The following is a 24,735-nucleotide window of genomic DNA, read 5'->3' on the forward strand; positions in this document are numbered from 1 at the left end:
ATTGCGCGTTTTCACAAATGTACTTAACAGATCAGTACGGGGGTGAGGGTGGGGGTTCAACTTTATTCACCACTGTCCGATCACTTTAGGTCTATATCTTACCCAGCATATACCTAGGTGTGACATTAATGTCGCTCTACACAATTACGGCCTGTCCAGTTCTGGTGATGAGGTTATGGGGGGGGGGGGGGGGGAGATAACCAACTCAGTGAACATAGCGTCAGTTTTTTTTTGACATATACAATTATACATATATAGGCCTACTGATTCAGAAATAGATTTAAATAAATCATTAACCCAATAAAACAACATGCAGTTCTAAAATAGAACTCATGTACGCCACTGGTTGATTGAAAGAATGCCGTCTCAGTCTACGTTTCATTCACTGATCAAAGCTTTCAAACAAAAGCTTCAAGAACAATCGAGAAGGTCTGAGCAGGGAATGAATTACACACACACCACTCACTGACAGCTACAGCCGGCCATTGTTCGCTGTCACGTGATTTGAACATGGAATAAAAATGTGTGTGGTTGTGTGTGTGGGTGGTGTGTGTGTATGAATATGCAGGTCCCTTGAGGGAACACTAGGAGAAACAAGCTTGTAATTAAATTGTGTTGGTGCATGTCTAATTTTTAATTGTCATGGGCGCGGCAGGACTTTTTTGCGTCAGGGAGATTTAGGCAGATATAATATATATATATATATATATATATATATATATATATATATATATATATATATATATATATATATATATATATATATATATATATATATATATATATATATATATATATATATATATATATATATATATATATATATTTATAATTTATTTATTATATTTATTATATCTTGCCGTTGTGGGGGAGGGGGGAGTGTCACTGCCAGTTACCACACCTGCTGACAACCAACCTAATGACGTCACTATTAATGTCGAACCTTGCAGAAGTTTGAAGCCAAATCAATAATTTCATGTCTAACTTGAGATGCAAGTCCCTGTAATCTAAAGTTTGCCTGCAACTGTCAAAAGCCCCACCTAGCTTCCCCCACCCCGTTGTTTACCCACCTATGTTGAAAGGGTGCTAGACACGCCCATCTCTGGTGACTGTAGAGCTGAATGGATTGAATGCTGGGAGCGGCACATTACCACAGCAGACGATATCAGCCGTGTAGGGGACACAACTACCTACGTCTGCCTGAACAGTTTGTTGTTTGTTGAGAGTTGGAGACCCAGATCACAACATCGTAGACGTTCTGTAGACGTCCCATAGACGTCCAGTGTTTGGATTAAAACTGAAACAGGTAAGGACCAGCCGACGTGTTGGTTTAGTGATTTAATGGACAACAGTAGAAACAATTGTTTTAAAGATGTGATATACCTAAGGTAGAAAAAAAAATTAAAATGTACGTAAATGTTGACCTGGCGAAAGAATTGTTTTTCCAAACTGAGTTGAAATTAGGGCAGCCAGTAATTAATTGGCCAGCCTGTAATTAACCAGCATGTAAGTAGCCAGAGTGTAAAGTGTAAATAGCCAGGGTGTAAATAGCCAGAGTGTAAATAGCCAGAGTGTAAATAGCCAGAGTGTAAATAGCCAGAGTGTAAATAGTCAGAGTGTAAATAGCCAGAGAGTAAATAGTCAGAGTGTAAATAACCAGAATGTGTAAAGCCAGAGTGTAAATAGCCAGGGTGTAAATAGCCAGGGTGTAAATAGCCAGAGTGTAAATAGTCAGAGTGTAAATAGCCAGAGTGTAAATAGCCAGGGTGTAAATAGCCAGAGTGTAAATAGTCAGAGTGTAAATAGCCAGAATGTAAAAAGCCAGAGTGTAAATAGCCAGAGTGTAAATAGTCAGAGTGTAAATAGCCAGAGTGTAAATAGCCAGAGTGTAAATAGCCAGAGTGTAAATAGCCAGAGTGTAAATAGTCAGAGTGTAAATAGCCAGAGTGTAAATAGCCAGAGTGTAAATAGCCAGCTGAATTACTGTAATCAGATCAGTCAGTCGTGACCATCCTTGTTGGGTGAAGGGGGGGGGGGGGGCAAGGGTATGTCTATTGATGAGTCATTGCTTTTTTACGACAAAAATGTTTTTTTGGCCAACAACAGCTTTAGATGAAATGTCAACAACAGCTTTAGATTAACTGTAAACAGCTTTAGATGAACTGTCAACAGCTTTAGATTAACTGTAAACAGCTTTAGATGAGCTGTCAACAGCTCTAGATGAACTGTCAACAGCTTTAGATTAACTGTAAACAGCTTTAGATGAACTGTCAACAACTTTAGATGAACTGTCAACAAGATGAATTAAGTTTCTAAGTTTCCAGCCTTCAACTTTCTGATCGATTCAATCAACTCTCGAACTGGGTCTTGATGCAGCACAAATATCTGGTGCTACACATGTTTGTTGGCTGTCTGCTGTCTGCTGTCTGCTGTCTGCTGCCTGAGACAAATGAACCGTCAACATGTCACACTACATAATCCTACAAGTACACACGCCCCCCCCCCCCCCCCCATTCCATGTACAGCCAACCCTGCATGTACAGCCATTTTCTTTCATAATTGTGTGCATTCACCCGTGACCATCGTCACGCCCCACTGATCTGGTCGTCTTGATCCTGGTCTAATTCAGCTGATCAGGTGGCGTCATGTGGATTGTAGGAAAAAAAGTCACAGGAAAAAAAAGTCACAGGGAAAAAAAAGTCACAGGGAAAAAAACACAGGGAAAAAAATCACAGGAAAAAAAAAAAGAAAAAAAGTCACAGGAAAAAAAAACACAGGGAAAAAACACAGGAAAAAAAACAGAGAAAAAGTCACAGGAAAAAAACACAGGAAAAAAGTCACTGATATATATTTTTTAAGAATTTGTTAATACTTTTATGTATTAAATATTTAGAGAGTGCAAATTAATTTAGAATTAATTAAATGTAATGTAATTGTGTAGGTCTTTGTGCATTGTCTTTATGTCTTGACCCACGTGCCAACTGTGAACCGTATCTGTCAAGTAGAAGTGTCCGAATTTTCGCTCCGCCGTTTCAATCTAGACAGACAGACAGACAGAGGAAGTGAGTTAAATAAAAGCTTGTAAAATATTTCTAAATGTGTGGGTGTGTGTGGGGACAGACACCAGTTGTGACCCACACACTTATTGCACATCAAAAAGATAAAAGAAATCTTAAGCAAAAGTTATAGACGATAATAACACTTGCGCACCCAAAATCTAGCGGCGATTGTACATATTTAAAAAAAATAATTTTTATTCTATTTTTAAATGCCAAGCTTGGTAAACGAGTTTTCTAATTAAACACCCCCCCTCACAATTTATGCGTACAGCCACCACCACAACCACCACCACCCCTGATATCAGAACGTGAGACCCCTTGACCAGACGACAACCTTCAGGTGTCACAGCTACATACCAGAAGTCGCTGACAGCCAGCATTCATTAACTGACACGTCATCAACTTGTAACATGACGTCAGTCTCGCACGTAACAGTTTCAGGGTTTAACATTCTCTATCACAATTTTTGTCACTACATTTCTGCCATATTTAAAACAAAAATTGTGTTAAAGAATTTAATGTTCGAGAATTTTCACATCTGGTTAAACGAAGAACATGGCGCCCCCCCCCCCCCCCCCCCCCCCTCACATCACCCGTCACTTCACTTTACACGAAATAATTTTTTGTTTCCATTTTCAGACTTGTGCTTCAGATAAAGTCAACAAAACTTGACTAGTCCGGCAGACGAGAAAAGTTGGTCATGTCGGTGGAGGATCTTCTAATCCACTTCATCTACGACGATGACGACGAACAGCGCCACATACAGCAGTACAGCCCGTCTGACGAACAGCGCCACTTACACAAGCAGTACTACCTGCCAGGGGAGGAAATGAACGGGGTCGTCTCCCTCCACTTGAGGACGGGGGTCAGAACAAGGGGGCTAACTATTCACTTCCTGGGGTCCGCCACAGTCTCATGGGAGGCGACCAACAAAAAGCGGGTACGGCACCAATCCCAGCATTCCAACATGACTTGTTGATACTCGAGTTCATGAACTTCTCCAGGTGTAGCACACGTTCATTAACTTCCCCAGGTGTAGCACACGTTCATTAACTTCCCCAGGTGTAGCACACGTTCATTAACTTCCCCAGGTGTAGCACACGTTCATTAACTTCCCCAGGTGTAGCACACGTTCATTAACTTCCCCAGGTGTAGCACACGTTCATTAACTTCCCCAGGTGTAGTACACGTTCATTAACCTCCCCAGGTGTAGCACACGTTCATTAACTGTAGCACACGTTCATTAACTTCCCCAGGTGTAGCACACGTTCATTAACCTCCCCAGGTGTAGCACACGTTCATTAACCTCCCCAGGTGTAGCACACGTTCATTAACCTCCCCAGGTGTAGCACACGTTCATTAACTGTAGCACACGTTCATTAACCTCCCCAGGTGTAGCACACGTTCATTAACCTCCCCAGGTGTAGCACACGTTCATTAACTGTAGCACACGTTCATTAACTGTAGCACACGTTCATTAACTGTAGCACACGTTCATTAACTGTAGCACACGTTCATTAACTGTAGCACACGTTCATTAACTGTAGCACACGTTCATTAACTGTAGCACACGTTCATTAACTGTAGCACACGTTCATTAACTGTAGCACACGTTCATTAACTGTAGCACACGTTCATTAACTTCCCCAGGTGTAGCACACGTTCATTAACTTCCCCATTAACTTCCCCAGGTGTACCAGTCCTCAGAGATCTACCTGGAGTCATCCAAGCCCCTGCTGGACATCGGCCTTGACCGTTCCGTCGAGCTGCCCAGAGGTCTGCACCAGTTTGGTTTCAAGTACCAGCTGCCTACGTCACTTCCGTCTACGTTTAATGGCGTCTACGGACAGGTCACCTACATAGCAAAGGTCATCTTTAAAATAGATATCACAAAGGTCATCCTTAGAATAGATATCACAAACAGTGTTTCTTCCAGACTTTTTTCTCCGGGGGGGGCACTTGAAATCTTCGGGGGGGCGGTAAACTTTCTTCGGGGGGGGCGGACACTGTTAAAAGTTTATATTTTCTATATAAATTATATAAATTTCATTTCGTTCGGGGGGGCGGTAAAAATTTTTCGGGGGGGGGGGGGGGGGCTTTGCCCCCCCCCCGAAGAGATGCCTGGAAGAAACTCTGATCACAAAGGTCATCTTTAGAATAGATATCATCGACACTAAATATATATTTCTTTCGATCTATCTATATGGATAAAAATGACAGTATGTTTGTGGGGTTGTCCTTTATGCATAACCACACCATTCATCTAATCGCCATGACAATTTTGGCAAGTTGTTGAGGGGAGGTTTCTCCGAAAAACATTTTTAATTACGCTGGGGCGGCGTCCTGGCAGGGAGCAACTTGGCACCCCAGGCTCCCCGGAAAGCAATATGGCGCCTACATTCCTTTTCAAGAGCACCCTACAATAAGCATAAGATGGCACACGACGTTTACACCGAACCAGGGGCCGTACCTGGCGCCCTTGCGGTAGTGTAACAAGTGACTCCCTTAGAGTACCCCGTGACGCCCCTGACATCTGGGCGGTTGCCGAGGTATTTTCTAGCTTAGGGTCCTCAATGCACACTCAAGGTTTTCATACAACAAACCCAACGGTAGCTCCGCCCTTTTACAAATGTGATTGGCTGACACACTATACACATGTTTAACTCTGATAACGAGAAGGAAGGGATGGGCCTTATCGACATTTTTTAAAAATCGAAATAATTGATTAGTACTAAGTGATTCCCCAGTGAAATAACTTCTCTGTGTGCCCCCCCCCCCCCCTTGCAGGTGAAATTCGAGTGTGAGGATGAAAGAAACACGACCATCACGAGCGAGCCCTTCATGGTCCTGAGACGTCCCGAGCTGCCAGCCCACGTGTACCAGGAGAAAACCCTCAAGAAAAGTCGTCTGTTTCTGGGACTCACCACAGGGAAGGTAACTCATGCTGGCCTCTCTACGGCAGGGGTGGGGGGGGGGGGTCTATATCGGCAGGGGAATCAAAATTGGTTACTGGTACACACAAAACGTCTGAAGCCTTTTGAGAGAATATTTTTACTTACACACATCCCGTGGTCTCCCCCCCCCCCCACCAGGTGAAGATGGTAGCCACCATAGACAAGAGCGCCGCTGTACCAGGCGACAACATCGTGGTGGATGCCGAGGTCTCTAATTGGACGGGCAAGGAGATCAGCCTCATCCAGGCATCCGTCCTTCTGGAGAGTCACTACCTGGCCGAGGGTCATGAGATCATCTTCAGGTAGGTTCATTAGATCATCTTCAGGTAGGTTCATTAGATCATCTTCAGGTAGGTTCATTAGATCATCTTCAGGTAGGTTCATTAGATCATCTTCAGGTAGGTTCATTAGATCATCTTCAGGTAGGTTTATTAGATCATCTTCAGGTAGGTTCATTAGATCATCTTCAGGTAGGTTCATTAGATCATCTTCAAGTAGGTTCATTAGATCATCTTCAGGTAGGTTCATTAGATCATCTTCAGGTAGGTTCATTAGATCATCTTCAGGTAGGTTCATTAGATCATCTTCAGGTAGGTTTATTAGATCATCTTCAGGTAGGTTCATTAGATCATCTTCAGGTAGGTTCATTAGATCATCTTCAAGTAGGTTCATTAGATCATCTTCAGGTAGGTTCATTAGATCATCTTCAGGTAGGTTCATTAGATCATCTTCAGGTAGGTTCATTAGATCATCTTCAGGTAGGTTTATTAGATCATCTTCAGGTAGGTTCATTAGATCATCTTCAGGTAGGTTCATTAGATCATCTTCAAGTAGGTTCATTAGATCATCTTCAGGTAGGTTCATTAGATCATCTTCAGGTAGGTTCATTAGATCATCTTCAGGTAGGTTCATTAGATCATCTTCAGGTAGGTTCATTAGATCATCTTCAGGTAGGTTCATTAGATCATCTTCAGGTAGGTTCATTAGATCATCTTCAGGTAGGTTTATTAGATCATCTTCAGGTAGGTTCATTAGATCATCTTCAGGTAGGTTCATTAGATCATCTTCAAGTAGGTTCATTAGATCATCTTCAGGTAGGTTCATTAGATCATCTTCAGGTAGGTTCATTAGATCATCTTCAGGTAGGTTCATTAGATCATCTTCAGGTAGGTTTATTAGATCATCTTCAGGTAGGTTCATTAGATCATCTTCAGGTAGGTTCATTAGATCATCTTCAAGTAGGTTCATTAGATCATCTTCAGGTAGGTTCATTAGATCATCTTCAGGTAGGTTCATTAGATCATCTTCAGGTAGGTTCATTAGATCATCTTCAGGTAGGTTCACCAGATCATCTTCAGGTAGGTTCACAAGATTCTTTTGATAGGTTCACACAATTCTTTGGGTAGGTTCACACAATTCTTTGAGTAGGTTCACACAATTCTTTGGATAGGTTCACACAATTCTTTGAGTAGGTTCACACAATTCTTTGAGTAGGTTCACACAACATTCTTTGGGTAGGTTTTAACACGAAGTTAGAGGTATGTTCACATCAATTTTGTTTTGTTTGAAAAAAAAAATGATTGAATGTTTGACTTTTAGAAACAAAATGACACACATTTTGACGTTTGATAGAATTGACTCTCTACTTGACGTGCAGACAATATCTGAGCAAGAGAGATGACGTGTATGACGTCAACACATTCCGTGGACGTCGGTGGCGTCACGTCCTGCTGCCCGTGCCGCCATTTCTACCGGACTCAGGCCTCGAGCACTGCCAGATCATGAACATCAAATATTTCTTCCAGTTTAAGGTAAGAAATATTTCTTCCAGTTTAAGGTAAGAAATATTTCTTCCAGTTTAAGGTAAGAAATATTTCTTCCAGTTTAAGGTAAGAAATATTTCTTCCAGTTTAAGGTAAGAAATATTTCTTCCAGTTTAAGGTAAGAAATATTTATTCCAGTTTAAGGTAAGAAATATTTCTTCCAGTTTAAGGTAAGAAATATTTCTTCCAGTATAAGGTAAGAAATATTTCTTCCAGTATAAGGTAAGAAATATTTCTTCCGGTTGAAGGTAAGAAATATTTCTTCTGGTTTAAGGTAAGAAATATTTCTTCCAGTTTAAGGTAAGAAATATTTCTTCCGGTTTAAGGTAAGAAATATTTCTTCCAGTTTAAGGTAAGAAATATGTCTTCCAGTTGAAAATAAGAAATATTTCTTCCAGTTGAAGGTAAGAAATATTTCTTCCAGTATAAGGTAAGAAATATTTCTTCCGGTTGAAGGTAAGAAATATTTCTTCCAGTTGAAGGTAAGAATTATTTCTTCCAGTTGAAGGTAAGAAATATTTCTTCAAGTTGAAGGTAAGAATTATTTCTTCCAGTTGAAGGTAAGAAATATTTCTTCCAGTTGAAGGTAAGAATTATTTCTTCCAGTTGAAGGTAAGAAATATTTCTTCCAGTTGAAGGTAAGAAATATTTCTTCCAGTTGAAGGTAAGAATTATTTCTTTCAGTTGAAGGTAAGAAATATTTCTTTCAGTTGAAGGTAAGAAATATTTCTTCCAGTTGAAGGTAAGAAATATTTCTTCCAGTTGAAGGTAAGAATTATTTCTTCCAGTTTAAGGTAAGAAATATTTCTTCCAGTTGAAGGTAAGAAATATTGATAGATGCGTCATAATTTGAATGTTCTCCAGACAAATGACGAGCATCTATTTTTAGGTTCGCGTGGAGGGCAAAGAGGACATAGCGATGGAGACTCCCCTGTACGTGGGTACTCACGCGGATCTGGGGGGCGTGGCAGGCAAGGAGCTGCTGCTGGGCAAGATGTGGCAGGGCATTGCCGAGCTGGAGGAGGAGAGGGATCTGCCCTGGTACGGCCGGAGGTCCATCTACACCGAGAGTGTCAATGGGGACAACTTTGACCCCGGGCACTGAGGGGGGTGGGGCATGTGGGGGCAACCTTAGACGGAGAGACATCTGGTAGAAAACCTGTGTAGTGGGCCACCTTACCTGTGTAGTGGGCCACATTACCTGTGTAGTGGGCCACCTTACTTGTATAGTGGGCCACCTTACCTGTGTAGTGGGCCACCTTACTTGTATAGTGGGCCACCTTACCTGTGTAGTGGGCCACCCACCTTACCTGTGTAGTGGGCCACCCACCTTACCTGTGTAGTGGGCCACCTTACTTGTATAGTGGGCCACCTTACCTGTGTAGTGGGCCACCTTACTTGTATAGTGGGCCACCTTACCTGTGTAGTGGGCCACCCACCTTACCTGTGTAGTGGGCCACCCACCTTACCTGTGTAGTGGGCCACCTTACTTGTATAGTGGGCCACCTTACCTGTGTAGTGGGCCACCTTACCTGTGTAGTGGGCCACCTTACTTGTATAGTGGGCCACCTTACCTGTGTAGTGGGCCACCCACCCAACCTGTGTAGTGGGCCACCTTACCTGTGTAGTGGGCCACCTTACCTGTGTAGTGGGCCACCCACCTTACCTGTGTAGTGGGCCACCCACCTTACCTGTGTAGTGGGCCACCTTACCTGTGTAGTGGGCCACCTTACCTGTGTAGTGGGCCACCTTACCTGTGTAGTGGGCCACCCACCTTACCTGTGTAGTGGGCCACCCACCTTACCAGTGTAGTGGGCCACCTTACCTGTGTAGTGGGCCACCCACCTTACCTGTGTAGTGGGCCACCTTACTTGTATAGTGGGCCACCTTACCTGTGTAGTGGCCACCTAACCTCTGAGTGGGCCACCTTACCTGTGTAGTGGGCCACCTTACCTGTGTAGTGGCCACCTAACCTCTGAGTGGGCCACCTTACCTGTGTAATGGGCCACCTTACCTGTGTAGTGGGCCACCTTACCTGTGTAGTGGGCCACCCACCTTACCTGTGTAGTGGGCCACCCACCTTACCAGTGTAGTGGGCCACCTTACCTGTGTAGTGGGCCACCCACCTTACCTGTGTAGTGGGCCACCTTACTTGTATAGTGGGCCACCTTACCTGTGTAGTGGCCACCTAACCTCTGAGTGGGCCACCTTACCTGTGTAGTGGGCCACCTTACCTGTGTAGTGGGCCACCTTACCTGTGTAGTGGGCCACCCACCTTACCTGTGTAGTGGGCCACCCACCTTACCTGTGTAGTGGGCCACCTTACCTGTGTAGTGGGCCACCTTACTTGTATAGTGGGCCACCTTACCTGTGTAGTGGCCACCTTACTTGTATAGTGGGCCACCTTACCTGTGTAGTGGGCCACCTTACTTGTATAGTGGGCCACCTTACCTGTGTAGTGGCCACCTAACCTCTGAGTGGGCCACCTTACCTGTGTAGTGGGCCACCTTACCTGTGTAGTGGCCACCTAACCTCTGAGTGGGCCACCTTACCTGTGTAATGGGCCACCTTACCTGTGTAGTGGGCCACCTTACCTGTGTAGTGGGCCACCTTACCTGTGTAGTGGGCCACCTTACCTGTGTAGTGGGCCACCTTACCTGTGTAGTGGGCCACCTTACTTGTATAGTGGGCCACCTTACCTGTGTAGTGGGCCACCTTACCTGTGTAGTGGGCCACCTTACCTGTATAATGGCCACCTTACCTGTAATCCCTTTCTTTTGTTTGACATGGAGCGCTGTTGGCTTTGATGTGACAGATATAGAGTGGCCGGCCTGACATTTGACATTGTCAATTTAAAGCTAATGGAAATGTAGCAGTGGGTGGGGGGGGGTGTACCTCACAAGACGACACAAGTTTGGGGGGGGGGTGACATCTTTAAAAATGTTTTTTGTTGTTGTGTATTTTAAAAACATCTGATGACGTCAATCAACGACCTGGGTGGTGGTGACACCAAAATTGCAAATCAACATTTCATTCGATACTTGGACATGTCTGATAATTAACTTATCAATGCCAAATTCCTTTTCAAGCTTATTATACAACATGCTCCGAGTTTTGAAGTGTGTGTGTGTGTGTGTGAGAGAGAGAGAGAGAGAGAGAGAGAGAGAGAGAGAGAGAGAGAGAGAGAGAGAGAAAGAGAGTAGCGAACTGGGGGGGGGTGACTCCATAAAAAAATAATTGTAAATTTGATTGTGCACGTCGGCTTCAGTACTGTTACCAATTACTCTTTTGTTTATTGGTTTACACCATTTTAAAAAATCTGCTTTAATCCTCTCTCAAAATAATTACTTCGGTTAAACAATTTTATGTGGTTTTTAGCTTATGAAAGACTTTCTACTACATATTTATGTTACTTTATCAATATCACAAGCAATACCAGATTACAAATACGGTAAACACCAACTTTGAGACCGTTCGATGTCTGTGGGGGATAATGTAATGTTTTTGTACCTGTGACAAACCTACTTTGTAGAAAAAAAAAATTTGGTTTCCATTTTCTTTTTTGTTTTTGCTAACAGAGTTTCTTCCAGGCATCTCTTCGGGGGGGCTAAGCCCCCCCGAAAAATTTTTACCGCCCCCCCGAACGAAATGAAATTTATATAATTTATATAGAAAATATATACTTTTAACAGTGTCCGCCCCCCCGAAGAAAGTTTACCGCCCCCCCGAAGATTTCAAGTGCCCCCCCGGGGAAAAAAGTCTGGAAGAAACACTGTTTGCTAAGCCATTGGAGCTCTAGCCTATTAGTTTTAAAAATGTAATATATTACATTGTATATACTCTGATTACAAATCTAGTATCCCCATAAAATGTTCAGAGGTTGATCGTGGATAAAAAAAATCTTTTTTGTCGTTAAATAACTCGTTTTTCCGTACATTCAAGATAGAGGTTGAGGTTCAGTCCAAAGGGGCGTAACAATAGGCGACTTTCTGTAAATATGTGGCCCGTGTTTTCTGCGCCAGTCTTGTATTTTATATTGCATCCAATGTTTGAAATCTTTGGTCGGTTCTCATTCTCTGCTGAACCTACTGTACTCGATGTTAACATGGGTTGGTGTCTTGGTAGGGTCATTTTCCCAGGTCAAATATGGGTCACCAACCCAGGTTACCAACGTAGGTCATGAGCAAGTTATCAACCCATGTGAATAGTAATTAAATTAAGGCAGCTCTAAATGAGTCCCACTATTTTAACAATTTTTTTCAAGCATTAAATTCACCTGCTGTGCTGCTTGTTTCTTCTGTTTTTAAAATAATTTGTAAATAAAAGTTCAATAACAAAATATAGTTCAAGTTTTTATTTGTTAACAATATATAAAATAAATAAAAAAAACTTTTCAATCTAAGATCATCAAGACTATTGGCAATCTGATTTTTGCAACAACTACAAAACAAGATGGCGGATGTTTACATCGGGCACATCAGCTGGTGGTGGTGATGTCGCAGCGTCAGCTGGTGGTGATGATGTAGGCTACAATGGTGCAGGTGTAAGATGTATTCACGAATGAGACAAATAGCCTACAGCAGACTTGTCGAATTGTTTTAAAACAAATGTTTATAACAACTTATCTAAGCTTCTATTCATGAAGTTTTTAAACAAATGTTTATAATTATAATAACAACTTATCTACTAGGCTTCTAGAATCTATATGATATTATTATTTATTATCTATTCATGAAGTTTTTAAAGTCTGCCATTGATCACAAAGTTGAAAGCATCACAGACGAAAGAAACATTTGACCACAAATCTACAACATATGGAGACAACTTACACGTCACAACTAGATCTAAAAATAACCCAACTCAGTAGTTTTTACACTTCATAAAATTCTTCGCAGCTTATAATGTAAAAAAAATAAATAAATAAAATGGTGATATTTCTGCGAGACATTTAGGGCGCTAAAGAACCTGGCGTCGGCACTGGTTATCTTTTAAAAAAAATATTTTTCCCGCCATAAAAAAATTGTAACATTTAAAAAAAAATAATATAATTAAAGTTATCACCAACTCCTACAGTATTATTAAATTAGTTGTTATAATTAGATGCTATAATTATATCATATGGGTCTAATTGAAGCAGTCACAGATAGTCAGGATAAAATAAAAAAGACGGAAAAATTATTTTTTAAAAACTGAGTTCAAATTGAAAATAAGATGAAAGTAATTGAGAGAACTAGAGTAAATATTGGGAACAAATTACAGAAATGTTGTGTCTAGTAAAGTACTGCAGGCAGGGAAACTTATTTACTGTCCTGGCTACATACACATTGCCCAGATGTATACAGGAATTAAAAAATTACTTGAAAAAGTTTGACAGGACATAAGCACAAAACAAATTTATTTGAAGCAAGTTGTCTCCCATCTATTTGAAGGTAGCTGTCTCCTATTTATTTGAAGGTAGCTGTCTCCCATTTATTTGAAGCAAATTGTCTCCCATTCATTCAACAAATAAATTGATGATATGTAGACAAGTTTTCTCAGGTGCACAGAAATCTAGTGGATCTTTAACTTGACTGTATAAGAGTTGTCTGTGTGTGTGTATGTGGGGGTGGGGGGTGTTTATGTGTGGGGGTGTATTGGGGTGAGATGTCTGTAGAATGTGGGAGTCATCTGTGGATTCGTCATTCGGTCAAGTGTGGGGGTCAGTGTGGGGGTCAAGTGTGCGGGTCAGTGTGGGGGTCAAGTGTGCGGGTCAGTGTGTGGGTCAGTGTGGGGGTCAACAGACTTATGCAGCAATAGCAGCCCTGAAGCTCTTGTTCTCTTGGCCCTCCGACACCACTGTGATGGGGATGAGGGGGTGGGTGGAAGACTTCAGGAATGTCTGCAAAGAAAACATGATTTCATCAGCCAAGACTTCACCATAATACAAACCCTCAACACATATATTTAACACATTTGAGCAAAATTTTTACTATTTTCTTAATTCAACCTCACTTAATGTATGCTAACTTTTAAATTTAGTTTTTATTTACTACTTTAGTATTTCCAATGACAAATGTAACAATCAGCTCAAGTTTGTTAATTATTTAAAACAATCAGGACCACTTTAATTTTCCAACCAGATCTTACCTAATTAACCCCTCACCCCGTTCCCTTTAAACTAATTGCTGCAAGCAAAACTTAATGATGCTAATATTGTCTATTAAAATCACTCCTCACAAATACTTTCTGCCTTAATTAGCGTGATAGATACCACAGTTATCCCCCCCCCATGTTATATTGTATAAAAGCCTGTTTAGTTATTTTCGATGACTAATTTCATATGTAATTAGATTTTAATTTATTTATTCAAAATAGTCATTAAAGATAAAATTCGTAAAATGATAAAAACAATTGCTCGTCTTAAAAATGTGTCGTAATGTACAGATTTCGACTACAAACAAACAAACAAATACAAACTCTCATTGTGAGATTGTAAATTGATGTGTTTAACCCAAAAAAAAATCTTAGAACTTTTTAAAACAAAATCAATGGTGCCAATTATTTGAAATTATTTGAGCTACACTGATAGAGTTGTGACTCACGTGGGCATAGGACAAGGCGTTTTGTTTTTCATTCTTGGAAGCTCCCTTGCCGATCCATACAAAACATTCTTTCTTGTTGTCAAAGATGAAGACGTCCTTCAAACAAGGTCAAACATCTCATTAACTATGTCTCAACAAGCTTAATTAATGTCTCAACAAGCTTAATTAATGTCTCAACAAGCTTAATTAATGTCTCAACAAGCTTAATTAATGTCTCAACAAGCTTAATTAATGTCTCAACAAGCTTAATTAATGTCTCAACAAGCTTCATTAATGTCTCAACAACCTTAATTAATGTCTCAACAATCTTAATTAATGTCTCAACAAGCTTAATTAATGTCTCAACAAGCTTAATTTATGTCTCAAAAGTCTTAATTAATGTCTCAACAAGCTTAATTAATAAATGTCTCAACTGTTTTAATTGTTGTCTCAAAAGTCTTAGAATAGTAACATTCTCTCTGCTATGTCACAATGATGTATATCATGCTGTCCATCTGTCAAATGACCATAGCCTATAAGGTATATCATGCTGTCCATCTGTCCAATGACCACAGCTTACCTTGCTGGAGAAATCGTCTTTAAACACCCGTCCATCTTTGGTCTTCTCAAACTCCATCTCACCTGAGGCATCACTTAATCTTTGATGAAATAATCAGTGGTATCACTTAATCTTTGATAAAATAATCAGTGGTATCACTTAATCTTTGATAAAATAATCATTGGTATCACTTAATCTTTGATGAAATAATCAGTGGTATCACTTAATCTTTGATAAAATAATCATTGGTATCACTTAATCTTTGATGAAATAATCAGTGGTATCAATTAATCTTTGATGAAATAATCATTGGTGTCACTTAATCTTTGATAAAATAATCATTGGTATCACTTAATCTTTGATAAAATAATCATTGGTATCACTTAATCTTTGATGAAATAATCAGTGGTATCACTTAATCTTTGATAAAATAATCAGTGTTATCACTTAATCTTTGATAAAATAATCATTGGTATCACTTAATCTTTGATGAAATAATCAGTGGTATCACTTAATCTTTGATAAAATAATCATTGGTATCACTTAATCTTTGATGAAATAATCAGTGGTATCAATTAATCTTTGATGAAATAATCATTGGTGTCACTTAATCTTTGATAAAATAATCATTGGTATCACTTAATCTTTGATGAAATAAGCAGTGGTATCACTTAATCTCTGATAAAATAATCAGTGGTATCACTTAATCTTTGATAAAATAATCAGTAGTATCACTTAATCTTTGATAAAATAATCATTGGTATCACTTAATCTCTGATAAAATAATCAGTGGTATCACTTAATCTTTGATAAAATAATCAGTCGTATCACTTAATCTTTGATAAAATAATCATAAAATAATTTGTGTTTAATGTGTACAACTCTGACTGTAGAGCCTCTACCTGTTCTATTTTTACCTGTACAACTCTGGTGTTCTGTTGTCATCTTCAAATTCTGAGTCATCGTCGTCATCATCGTCGTCATCATCACCCAGATAGTCAAAGAAACCGTTCTAGACAAAAAGTGGGTTGATAAACAATGACAACAAGTTTCATGACTTAGGTCATGAGGTCAAGTTTCATGACTTAGGTCATGAGGTCAAGTTTCATGACTTAGGTCATGAGGTCAAGTTTCATGACTTAGGTCATGAGGTCAAGTTTCATGACTTAAATCATGAGGCCAATAAACCCAAATGTAGAGAAAGATTCCACTTTTTGGAACTTGTAAAAAGAAAACTTTGAGCTTACCCCATTGTCGTCCTCATCGAATGTCTCTACGTTTGGTTTGCCTCCCCTTTCTGACTTGATGTGCTGGAGCACCTGCACTGCCTGGGGGGAAATCAAAAGTTGACTGACAGCAAATCAAAAGTTGACTGACAGCAAATCAAAAGTTGACTGACAGCAAATCAAAAGTTGACTGACAGCAAATCAAAAGTTGACTGACAGTAAATCAAAAGTTGACTGACAGCAAATCAAAAGTTGACTGACAGCAAACTCTCATTCATTGTCTGCCTTTAATTAGTCTTTAATTAATCTTAATGCTGGGACTTTTACCAAACCTTTAATTAGTCTTTAATTAATCTTAATGCTGAGACTCGTACCAAAATATTTGTTTTGAAAAGAAAAATGAAATAAATAACAAGTAAAAAAAAAAAAATCACCAACTTTGTATTTTTCATCTTTGTTGCAACTTTTGCCGTTCCACTGGTAAATCTCCAGCCCCTTGTCTAAGATGAAGACATCGTTTGACGTTATTCTCTCCCTTTTGATGGGCACCTGACGAAATGGATTCGAGGTCATTATTATCTCATTAAGTTATGCCGCGGGAGTCTAGAATAATGAGATATAAACATTAGTAAAAATATCTTGAGAAAATTGTTACCTCAAGTACATAGTGAGGGAGTCAACCCTTTATCTCAGTGATCTACCTCAGTGATTTACCTCAGCGACTTACCTCAGTGACTTACATCAGTGACTTATCTCAGCGACTTATCTCAGTGACCTACCTCAGTGACTTCAGTGACTTACCTCAGAGACTTACCTAGCGACTTACCTCATTGACCTACCTCAGTGATTTACCTCAGCAACTTACCTCAGTGACTTACATCAGTGACTTACCTCAGTGACTTATCTCAGTGACCTACCTCAGTGACTTCAGTGACTTACCTCAGAGACTTACCTAGCGACTTACCTCATTGACCTACCTCAGCGACTTACCTCAGTGACTTACCTCAGTGACTTCAGTGACCTACCTCAGTGACTTACCTCAGTGACCTACCTCAGTGATTTACCTCAGCGACTTATCTCAGTGACTTATCTCAGCGACTTACCTCAGTGACTTACCTCAGTGACTTCAGTGACTTACCTCAGTGACTTACCTTAGCGACTTATTTCAGCGACTTATCTCACTGACCTACCTCAGTGACTTATCTCAGCAACCTACCTCAGTGACTTCAGCGACCTACCTCAGCGACATACCTCAGCGACTTATCTCAGCAACCTACCTCAGTGACCTCAGCGACCTACCTCAGCGACCTACCTCAATGACCTACCTCAGTGACTTATCTCAGTAACTTATCTCAGCGACTTACCTCAGTGGAATATCTCAGCGACCTACCTCAGTGACTTATCTCAGTAGCTTATCTCAGCGACTTACCTCAGTGGAATATCTCAGCGACCTACCTCAGTGACTTATCTCAGTAACTTATCTCAGCGACTTACCTCAGTGGAATATCTCAGCGACCTACCTCAGTGACTTATCTCAGCGACCTACCTCAGTGACCTACCTCAGTAACTTATCTCAGCGACCTACCTCAGTGACAGTGACCGACGTCTTGTTGCCTGTGATCTGCAGGAGGCGGGGCTTGTATTCCTCTGGTTTGACGTGTCTGAAGCCGGTGTCTGCCCCACCTTTCAGGATTCTAGGTGGTGAGACAAGGGTGAGACAAGGGTGAGACGAGGGTGAGACAAAGGTGAGACCAGGGCGAGGCGAGGGTGAGACAAAGGTGAGACCAGGGCGAGGCGAGGGTGAGACAAAGGTGAGACCAGGGCGAGGCGAGGGTGAGACGGGTGAGACAAGGGTGTGACGAGGGTGAGCTAATTAGGTGAATTACAACACTATCTGCTAATGAACATCACATGTAATTAGGTGAGCCAAAAGTTTTCAACTCACGTGATACTCTTGAAGTAAGATTTGAACAGATCCGACTCGTGACCTTGAACTTCTCTGTGCTGGACGGGTACATCATTGAGGAAGGTGTCCAGTTCTACGGTCTTGTAGGCCGCGGTGCCGTACTCGTCCTTCAAGACACACGGAGCTTAATTTAGTCCAGACACACGGAGCTTAAGTTAGCCCAGACACACGGAGCTTAAGTTAGCCCAGACACACGGAGCTTAAGTTAGCTCAGACACATGGAGCTTAAGTTAGCCCAGACACACGGAGCTTAAGTTAGCCCAGACACATGGAGCTTAAGTTAGCCCAGACACACGGAGCTTAAGTTAGCCAAAACACACGGAGCTTAAGTTAGCCCAGACACACGGAGCTTACACCAGACACACGGAGCTTACACCAGACACACGGAGCTTAAGTTAGCCCAGTCACACGGAGCTTAAGTTAGCCCAGTCACACGGAGCTTAAGTTAGCCCAGACACACGGAGCTTAAGTTAGCCCAGACAGACGGAGCTTAAGTTAGCCCAGACACACGGAGCTTAAGTTAGCCCAGACACACGGAGCTTAAGTTAGCCCAGACAGACGGAGCTTAAGTTAGCCCAGTCACGTGACGAATCTACCTCGGCTGACAGGTAACTTCACTACCCGACATTTGATATCTGTGACCTTGGCTTTTATTTTATTTAAGTCCTGCTTCTCGATATTTTTTATGGCACCGTGTTCTATTTTTAGACAAAGCGGAAGTAAAACAGACAAAAGAGAAACTAGCACACTCTCTATTGGCTGCCCTTCAGCTCGAACAGAGAATACAGTCAGGTTGCTGTCCTTATCTAGCTGGGCTCAGTAATCCGTACACACTAATCCTCGAACCCAAACCCCATTCGTACACACTAATCACCGAACGACATTCGTACACACTAATCACCGAACGACATTCGTACACACTAATCACCGAACGACATTCGTACACACTAATCACCGAACGACATTCGTACACACTAATCACCGAACGACATTCGTACACACTAATCACCGAACGACATTCGTACACACTAATCACCGAACGACATTCGTACACACTAATCACCGAACCCAAACCCCATTCGTACACACTAATCACCGAACCCAACCCCCCAAGCCACATCCGTACACACTAATTACCGAACCCAACCCTCCATACCACATTCGTACACACTAATCACCGAACCCAACCCTTCACTAATCACCGAACCCAAACCCTCCACTAATCACCGAACCCAACCCTCCACTAATCACCGAACCCAACCCTCCACTAATCACCGAACCCAACCCTCCACTAATCACCGAACCCAACCCTCCACTAATTACCGAACCCAACCCTCCACACCCCATCCGTACACACTAATCACCGAACCCAACCCACCTGAGTGCTGTACCGGCCAATCCAAAAGTGTACGTCATACAAGAGCTGGTCGCCGTCCTGCTCCTTGTACGTCTGAAACACAGGTGGGACAGGTGACGTCATGTGAGGAGAGGTGACGTCGTATGTGGGGACAGGTGACGTCATGAGAGGAGACCGGTGACGTCATGTGTGGGGTGCGGGATTAATAGAAGGACAGAGAATCTATCTTTAAATAATTGAAAAGAAAAACAATTGAGAGATTTGGTCTAGATCAGCAGCTTGTGGGGTAGAGAGATGTTGTAGGCATGGTTCAAAGGTCGCAGTCCAATGTGATGGTTCAAAGGTCGCAGTGCAATGTGATGGTTCAAAGGTCGCAGTCCAATGTGATGGTTCAAAGGTCGCAGTCCAATGTGATGGTTCAAAGGTCGCAGTCCAATGTGATGGTTCCCGTAATTAAATGTATCATTTCCAGTCAAGACAAGACGAGCATAACAGCGCATGCGCATAGAGTGTTGACATAGAATGTCACGTGACATTTGTACGAGGCTAGACCTTATTCAACTCAGGCAACAGTTTTTTAATTCAATGATTACAAAGTAGTGTCCCTTGTTTTTAAAGGGACACTACCGTGGAAGATAATTTGGCTACACGTCATCGGGTGCTGAAACAACTTGATGACAACATCACGCTAGACAACATCACGTGAGACAACAACAAAACTCAAGAGATGACGTCATCAAGTCCATAAAAACCCTAAGTTTAGATATGAACAGAAAATACACGAGTTTCTTTCATCTATATCACCACATATCGCACTTATAATAGACTATATCATAGAAATGTGACCTTTTACACAAGCCAATATCATGTTATTAATATAACAGAAATATTTACTACACCTACCCATACACGTTATAAAATATGGGCAGATTTCTATCGTGACTTGTCAGTTGATCCCCCCCCCCCTCACCTCCCAAATACACGAACTACAATTCAAAGTTCTTAATTTCTAATCTACACACAAATAACGCTCGGGTGGGGTTGGGTAGGGGGGTGCTGGGGTTGGGGTGCTGGTGTTGAAACGTCTTTACATTTGAAGTGAAATATTGCTGAAAGCTGCAGGACACAAGTCTGGCACTAACATTCTAGTCACATCCAGAGATCTACAGGGACACTCGCTACACGGTATCGGTGCAGATATGTTCTAGAGGGTTGTGACAGTGGGTTGTGACAGTAGGTTGTGACAGTGAGTTGTGACAGTGGGTTGTGACAGTGGGTTGTGACAGTAGGTTGTGACAGTGGGTTGTGATAGTAGGTTGTGACAGTGGGTTTTGACAGTGGGTTGTGACAGTAGGTTGTGACAGTAGGTTGTGACAGTAGGTTGTGACAGTAGGTTGTGACAGTGGGTTGTGACAGTGTGTTGTGACAGTAGGTTGTGACAGTGGGTTGTGATAGTAGGTTGTGACAGTGGGTTTTGACAGTGGGTTGTGACAGTAGGTTGTGACAGTAGGTTGTGGGTTGTGACAGTAGGTTGTGACAGTAGGTTGTGACAGTAAGTTGTGTTAGCAGGTTGTAACAGTAGGTTGTGACAGTAGGTTGTGACAGGTAGGTTGTGACAGGTAGGTTGTGACAACAGGTTGCGACAATTCTATTCTAGTCTACAAGAAAATGTGCAGGTGAAGGAGTGAAGGTGAAGGTCATCACTTACGTTTTCCTCTGGGTCGTGGTACGTCTAGCGAGATGTTTTAATTAGGTTTTTAATTAGAATTTAAATTAACGAAAAACAAGCATCAGGTCAAAGGGTAGAGAAAATGAAAAAAGTCGAGGCGAAGTATGTCAGACATAATTACAATTATAAAAGTTTGAAATAATTATAATTAAACAGTGTAATTACAATTATAAAAGTTTGAAATAATTATAATTAAACAGTGTAATTAGTCCTAAGATTCCAGAAGCCAGCACCAGGCATATCAATGTTACAGTTGTTGACCCTGGGGTCAGGCCTGACTTACATTGAGCACAATGTAGGAGTCACCTTCGTAAAATTTACCGTAGTCGTCTTTTGGCCAGGCTTGGACCTTGAATTTCTGTGGAAACAGCAGACAATCAACCAATCAGATAAAAGGTGACATACCACAATCAACCAATCAGATAAAAGGTGATATACCACAATCAACCAATCATATAAAAGGTGATATACCACAATCAACCAATCAGATAAAAGGTGACATACCACAATCAACCAATCAGATAAAAGGTGATATACCACAATCAACCAATCAGATAAAAGGTGACACGCTACAATCAACCAATAATATAAAAGGTGACATACCACAATCAACCAATCAGATAAAAGGTGATATACCACAATCAACCAATCAGATAAAAGGTGATATACCACAATTACCCAATCAGATAAAAGGTGACATACCACAATCAACCAATCAGATAAAAGGTGACATACCACAATCAACCAATCAGATAAAAGGTGATATACCACAATCAACCAATCATATAAAAGGTGATATACCACAATCAACCAATCAGGTAAAAGGTGACATACCACAATCAACCAATCAGGTAAAAGGTGACATACCACAATCAACCAATCAGGTAAAAGGTGACATACCACAATCCTCCAGACCTGCACGCCAACATCCCGCCCTGCCACCTTCCAAGCCGGCTCACAATTGGCTGAATCTTCTGCTCAGGGAAACATTGTTACAGTTTGTGTGTTACAGTTTGTGTGACGGGAAACATTGTTACAGTTTGTGTATTACAGTTTGTGACGGGAAACATTGTTACAGTTTGTGTGACGGGAAACATTGTTACAGTTTGTGTGACGGGAAACATTGTTACAGTTTGTGTGACGGGAAACATTGTTACAGTTTGTGTGACGGGAAACATTGGTACAGTTTGTGTGACGGGAAACATTGTTACAGTTTGTGTGACGGGAAACATTGTTACAGTTTGTGTGCCAGATAAAGTTTTCTCAAGATTACTTCAGGCAACATGAGGTGTGGGGTCAACACAAAGGTCATTTATCTTGACCCCCCTCTTCTTCCACCTCAATATGTACGTCATATTTAGAAGTACCCCCCCCCCCCCCAATGATACCCCCCCCTCCCCCGTGATGCCCTCCACACAAGACCACGTGACCACAACTTACTTTTGACATTTTTTTCGGTGTCTGTCCCAAAGAGAGCCATGTTGGAATCCTTCCAGTCATATTTCTTGGCTTTTACTAGACCTGCAAGTGGCAAGTTTAGTGAGAACATGACAAGTTTAGTGGGGACATGGCAAGTTTAGTGGGAACATGGCAAATTTAATTGGGAAAATGACAAGTTTAGTGGGGAGGGGGGAAGGTAGCGAGTTTAAAGTAGAAAGTCAAGAACCAGCGAAGAATGGAATTACAACAAATAAATACATTCATGTGCCAAAACAACTCATGTGTCATACAACATCCGTCATACAACAACTGTCATACAACAACTCACCTGTCATACGACAACTCACCTGTCATACAACAACTCACCTGTCATACAACAACTCACCTGTCATGATGATTGCTATAGCTGTTTATCCACAAGATGACAGAGAAGTAAAACTTGCTGAAAATAAAATTTGACAAACGAAAATATAGTGGTCAGCCCACCCTGACTAAATGTTGGTCAGCCCACCCTGACTAAATGGTGGTCAGCCCACCCTGACTAAATAGTAGTCAGCCCACCCTGACTAAATGTTGGTCAGCCCACCCTGACTAAATAGTGGTCAGCCCACCCTGACTAAATGGTGGTCAGCCCACCCTGACTAAATAGTGGTCAGCCCACCCTGACTAAATGTTGGTCAGCCCACCCTGACTAAATGGTGGTCAGCCCACCCTGACTAAATGGTGGTCAGCCCACCCTGACTAAATGGTGGTCAGCCCACCCTGACTAAATGGTGGTCAGCCCACCCTGACTAAATGGTGGTCAGCCCACCCTGACTAAATGGTGGTCAGCCCACCCTGACTAAATAGTGGTCAGCCCACCCTGACTAAATGGTGGTTAGAACACCACCCTGACTAAACTAACAGAATACACATTTAGGCCTAGACACACCTACTCAGATACACGTCAACACATACAACCCTAGGGAGGGGAGGGGGAGGTCGAACCGGCTCACCCCGAGAGACACGGACTCACACAGACACACACAGGCCCACACACACACAGGCCCACACACACACAGGCCCACACACACACAGACTCACACACAGACATATAATGGATGTAAATAAAAACAAGAAAAAATCGATCATTGCCATAGACACAGTTAAAATATTTATAGCCACATACAAGTACGTACCAACACAGCTCACACACACAGCTCTCTCTCTCACACACACAGCCCCCCACACACAGCTCTCTTTCTCACACACACAGCCCCCCACACACAGCTCTCTCTCTCTCACACAGCCGCCCCCCACACACACACAGAGTATATAATGGATGTAAGTAAAAACCAACAAGTATAAAAGAAAAAAATCGATACTACAAGATATGGAATGTCTCTTACAACGGCTCAATCCGTGTCGAGGTCAAATCATTTGCTATCACTAGGCTCCCCCACCCCATACACTACCCCACCCCACATACTACCCCACACTTACCCAACCTTTCTGAAGGACAGTGATAGAGCTTTTTCTTTACACCCCCTCCCCCGACCCCTCCCACCCCCCCCCCCCCCACCACCACGTATCCTATCGATTATCGATGACCCAGATGTTACAGGAAAACTAGGTCAACTTTGGGAGTGAGCAACCGTTTATCTTTTCTGGCACGATTGGTTCAAATATCTTGACCGAGAAAAGTTGAAATTTGTGTGTGTGTGTGTGTGTGTGTGTGTGTGAAAATATGACCAACATGTACAATGTTTCGTCCGATATATAAAATGTTGCTAATGTGTTTTGTATGACTTGTATTGACAGAATGTATGACTTATGACTTGTATTGACAGAATGTATGACTTATGACTTGTATTGGCAGAATGTATGACTTATGACTTGTATTAACAGAATGTATGACATATTGATAGAATGTATGACTTATGACTTTTTTGACAGAATTTATGACTTATGACTTGTATTGACAGAATGTATGACTTATGACTTGTATTAACAGAATGTATGACTTATGACTTGTATTGACAGAATGTATGACTTATGACTTGTATTGAGAGAATGTATGACT

General features: G+C 41.6%; 2 protein-coding genes across 2 annotated transcripts in view; one reads left to right on the plus strand and one right to left on the minus strand.

Moving 5' to 3' along the window:
* Window positions 1-1,134: 1,134 nt before the first annotated feature.
* Window positions 1,135-9,088, plus strand: LOC131937203 (arrestin domain-containing protein 1). The gene is made up of 7 exons (XM_059294433.1): window positions 1,135-1,306; window positions 3,699-3,999; window positions 4,751-4,927; window positions 5,847-5,993; window positions 6,152-6,315; window positions 7,671-7,824; window positions 8,726-9,088. Exons 2-7 carry the CDS (start codon window positions 3,760-3,762, stop codon window positions 8,939-8,941), a joined length of 1,098 nt encoding a protein of 365 aa, XP_059150416.1. The 5' UTR covers window positions 1,135-1,306; window positions 3,699-3,759; the 3' UTR covers window positions 8,942-9,088.
* A 3,087-nt stretch (window positions 9,089-12,175) lies between these two features.
* LOC131937204 (gelsolin-like protein 2) overlaps window positions 12,176-24,735 on the minus strand; it is a 20,110-nt gene continuing 7,550 nt past the window's right edge. The window contains exons 2-14 of the mRNA XM_059294434.1: window positions 23,059-23,115; window positions 22,674-22,754; window positions 22,134-22,207; window positions 21,517-21,591; window positions 19,526-19,597; window positions 18,127-18,254; window positions 17,767-17,875; window positions 16,620-16,730; window positions 16,203-16,283; window positions 15,873-15,967; window positions 14,977-15,055; window positions 14,418-14,513; window positions 12,176-13,714 (exon numbers count right to left, since the gene is read on the minus strand). Of these exons, the coding sequence (XP_059150417.1) occupies window positions 13,619-13,714; window positions 14,418-14,513; window positions 14,977-15,055; window positions 15,873-15,967; window positions 16,203-16,283; window positions 16,620-16,730; window positions 17,767-17,875; window positions 18,127-18,254; window positions 19,526-19,597; window positions 21,517-21,591; window positions 22,134-22,207; window positions 22,674-22,754; window positions 23,059-23,065 (1,104 nt within the window). The 5' untranslated portion in view covers window positions 23,066-23,115 and the 3' untranslated portion in view covers window positions 12,176-13,618. The remainder of the gene's footprint in view (window positions 13,715-14,417; window positions 14,514-14,976; window positions 15,056-15,872; window positions 15,968-16,202; window positions 16,284-16,619; window positions 16,731-17,766; window positions 17,876-18,126; window positions 18,255-19,525; window positions 19,598-21,516; window positions 21,592-22,133; window positions 22,208-22,673; window positions 22,755-23,058; window positions 23,116-24,735) is intronic.

The sequence above is a fragment of the Physella acuta genome, unplaced genomic scaffold (assembly GCF_028476545.2).
Source record: "Physella acuta isolate Inbredline_101_S28 unplaced genomic scaffold, ASM2847654v3 ptg000204l, whole genome shotgun sequence".
In the NCBI taxonomy this organism is placed as follows: Eukaryota; Metazoa; Mollusca; class Gastropoda; family Physidae; genus Physella; species Physella acuta.

Bases quoted from the DNA above. Each gene is read 5' to 3' on its own strand.
- LOC131937203 (XM_059294433.1), top strand. From the start codon at position 3,760: ATGTCGGTGGAGGATCTTCTAATCCACTTCATCTACGACGATGACGAC. The intron at 6,316-7,670 runs GTAGGTTCATTA...CTTGACGTGCAG, and splicing joins GGTCATGAGATCATCTTCAG to ACAATATCTGAGCAAGAGAG. The intron at 7,825-8,725 runs GTAAGAAATATT...ATCTATTTTTAG, and splicing joins AATATTTCTTCCAGTTTAAG to GTTCGCGTGGAGGGCAAAGA.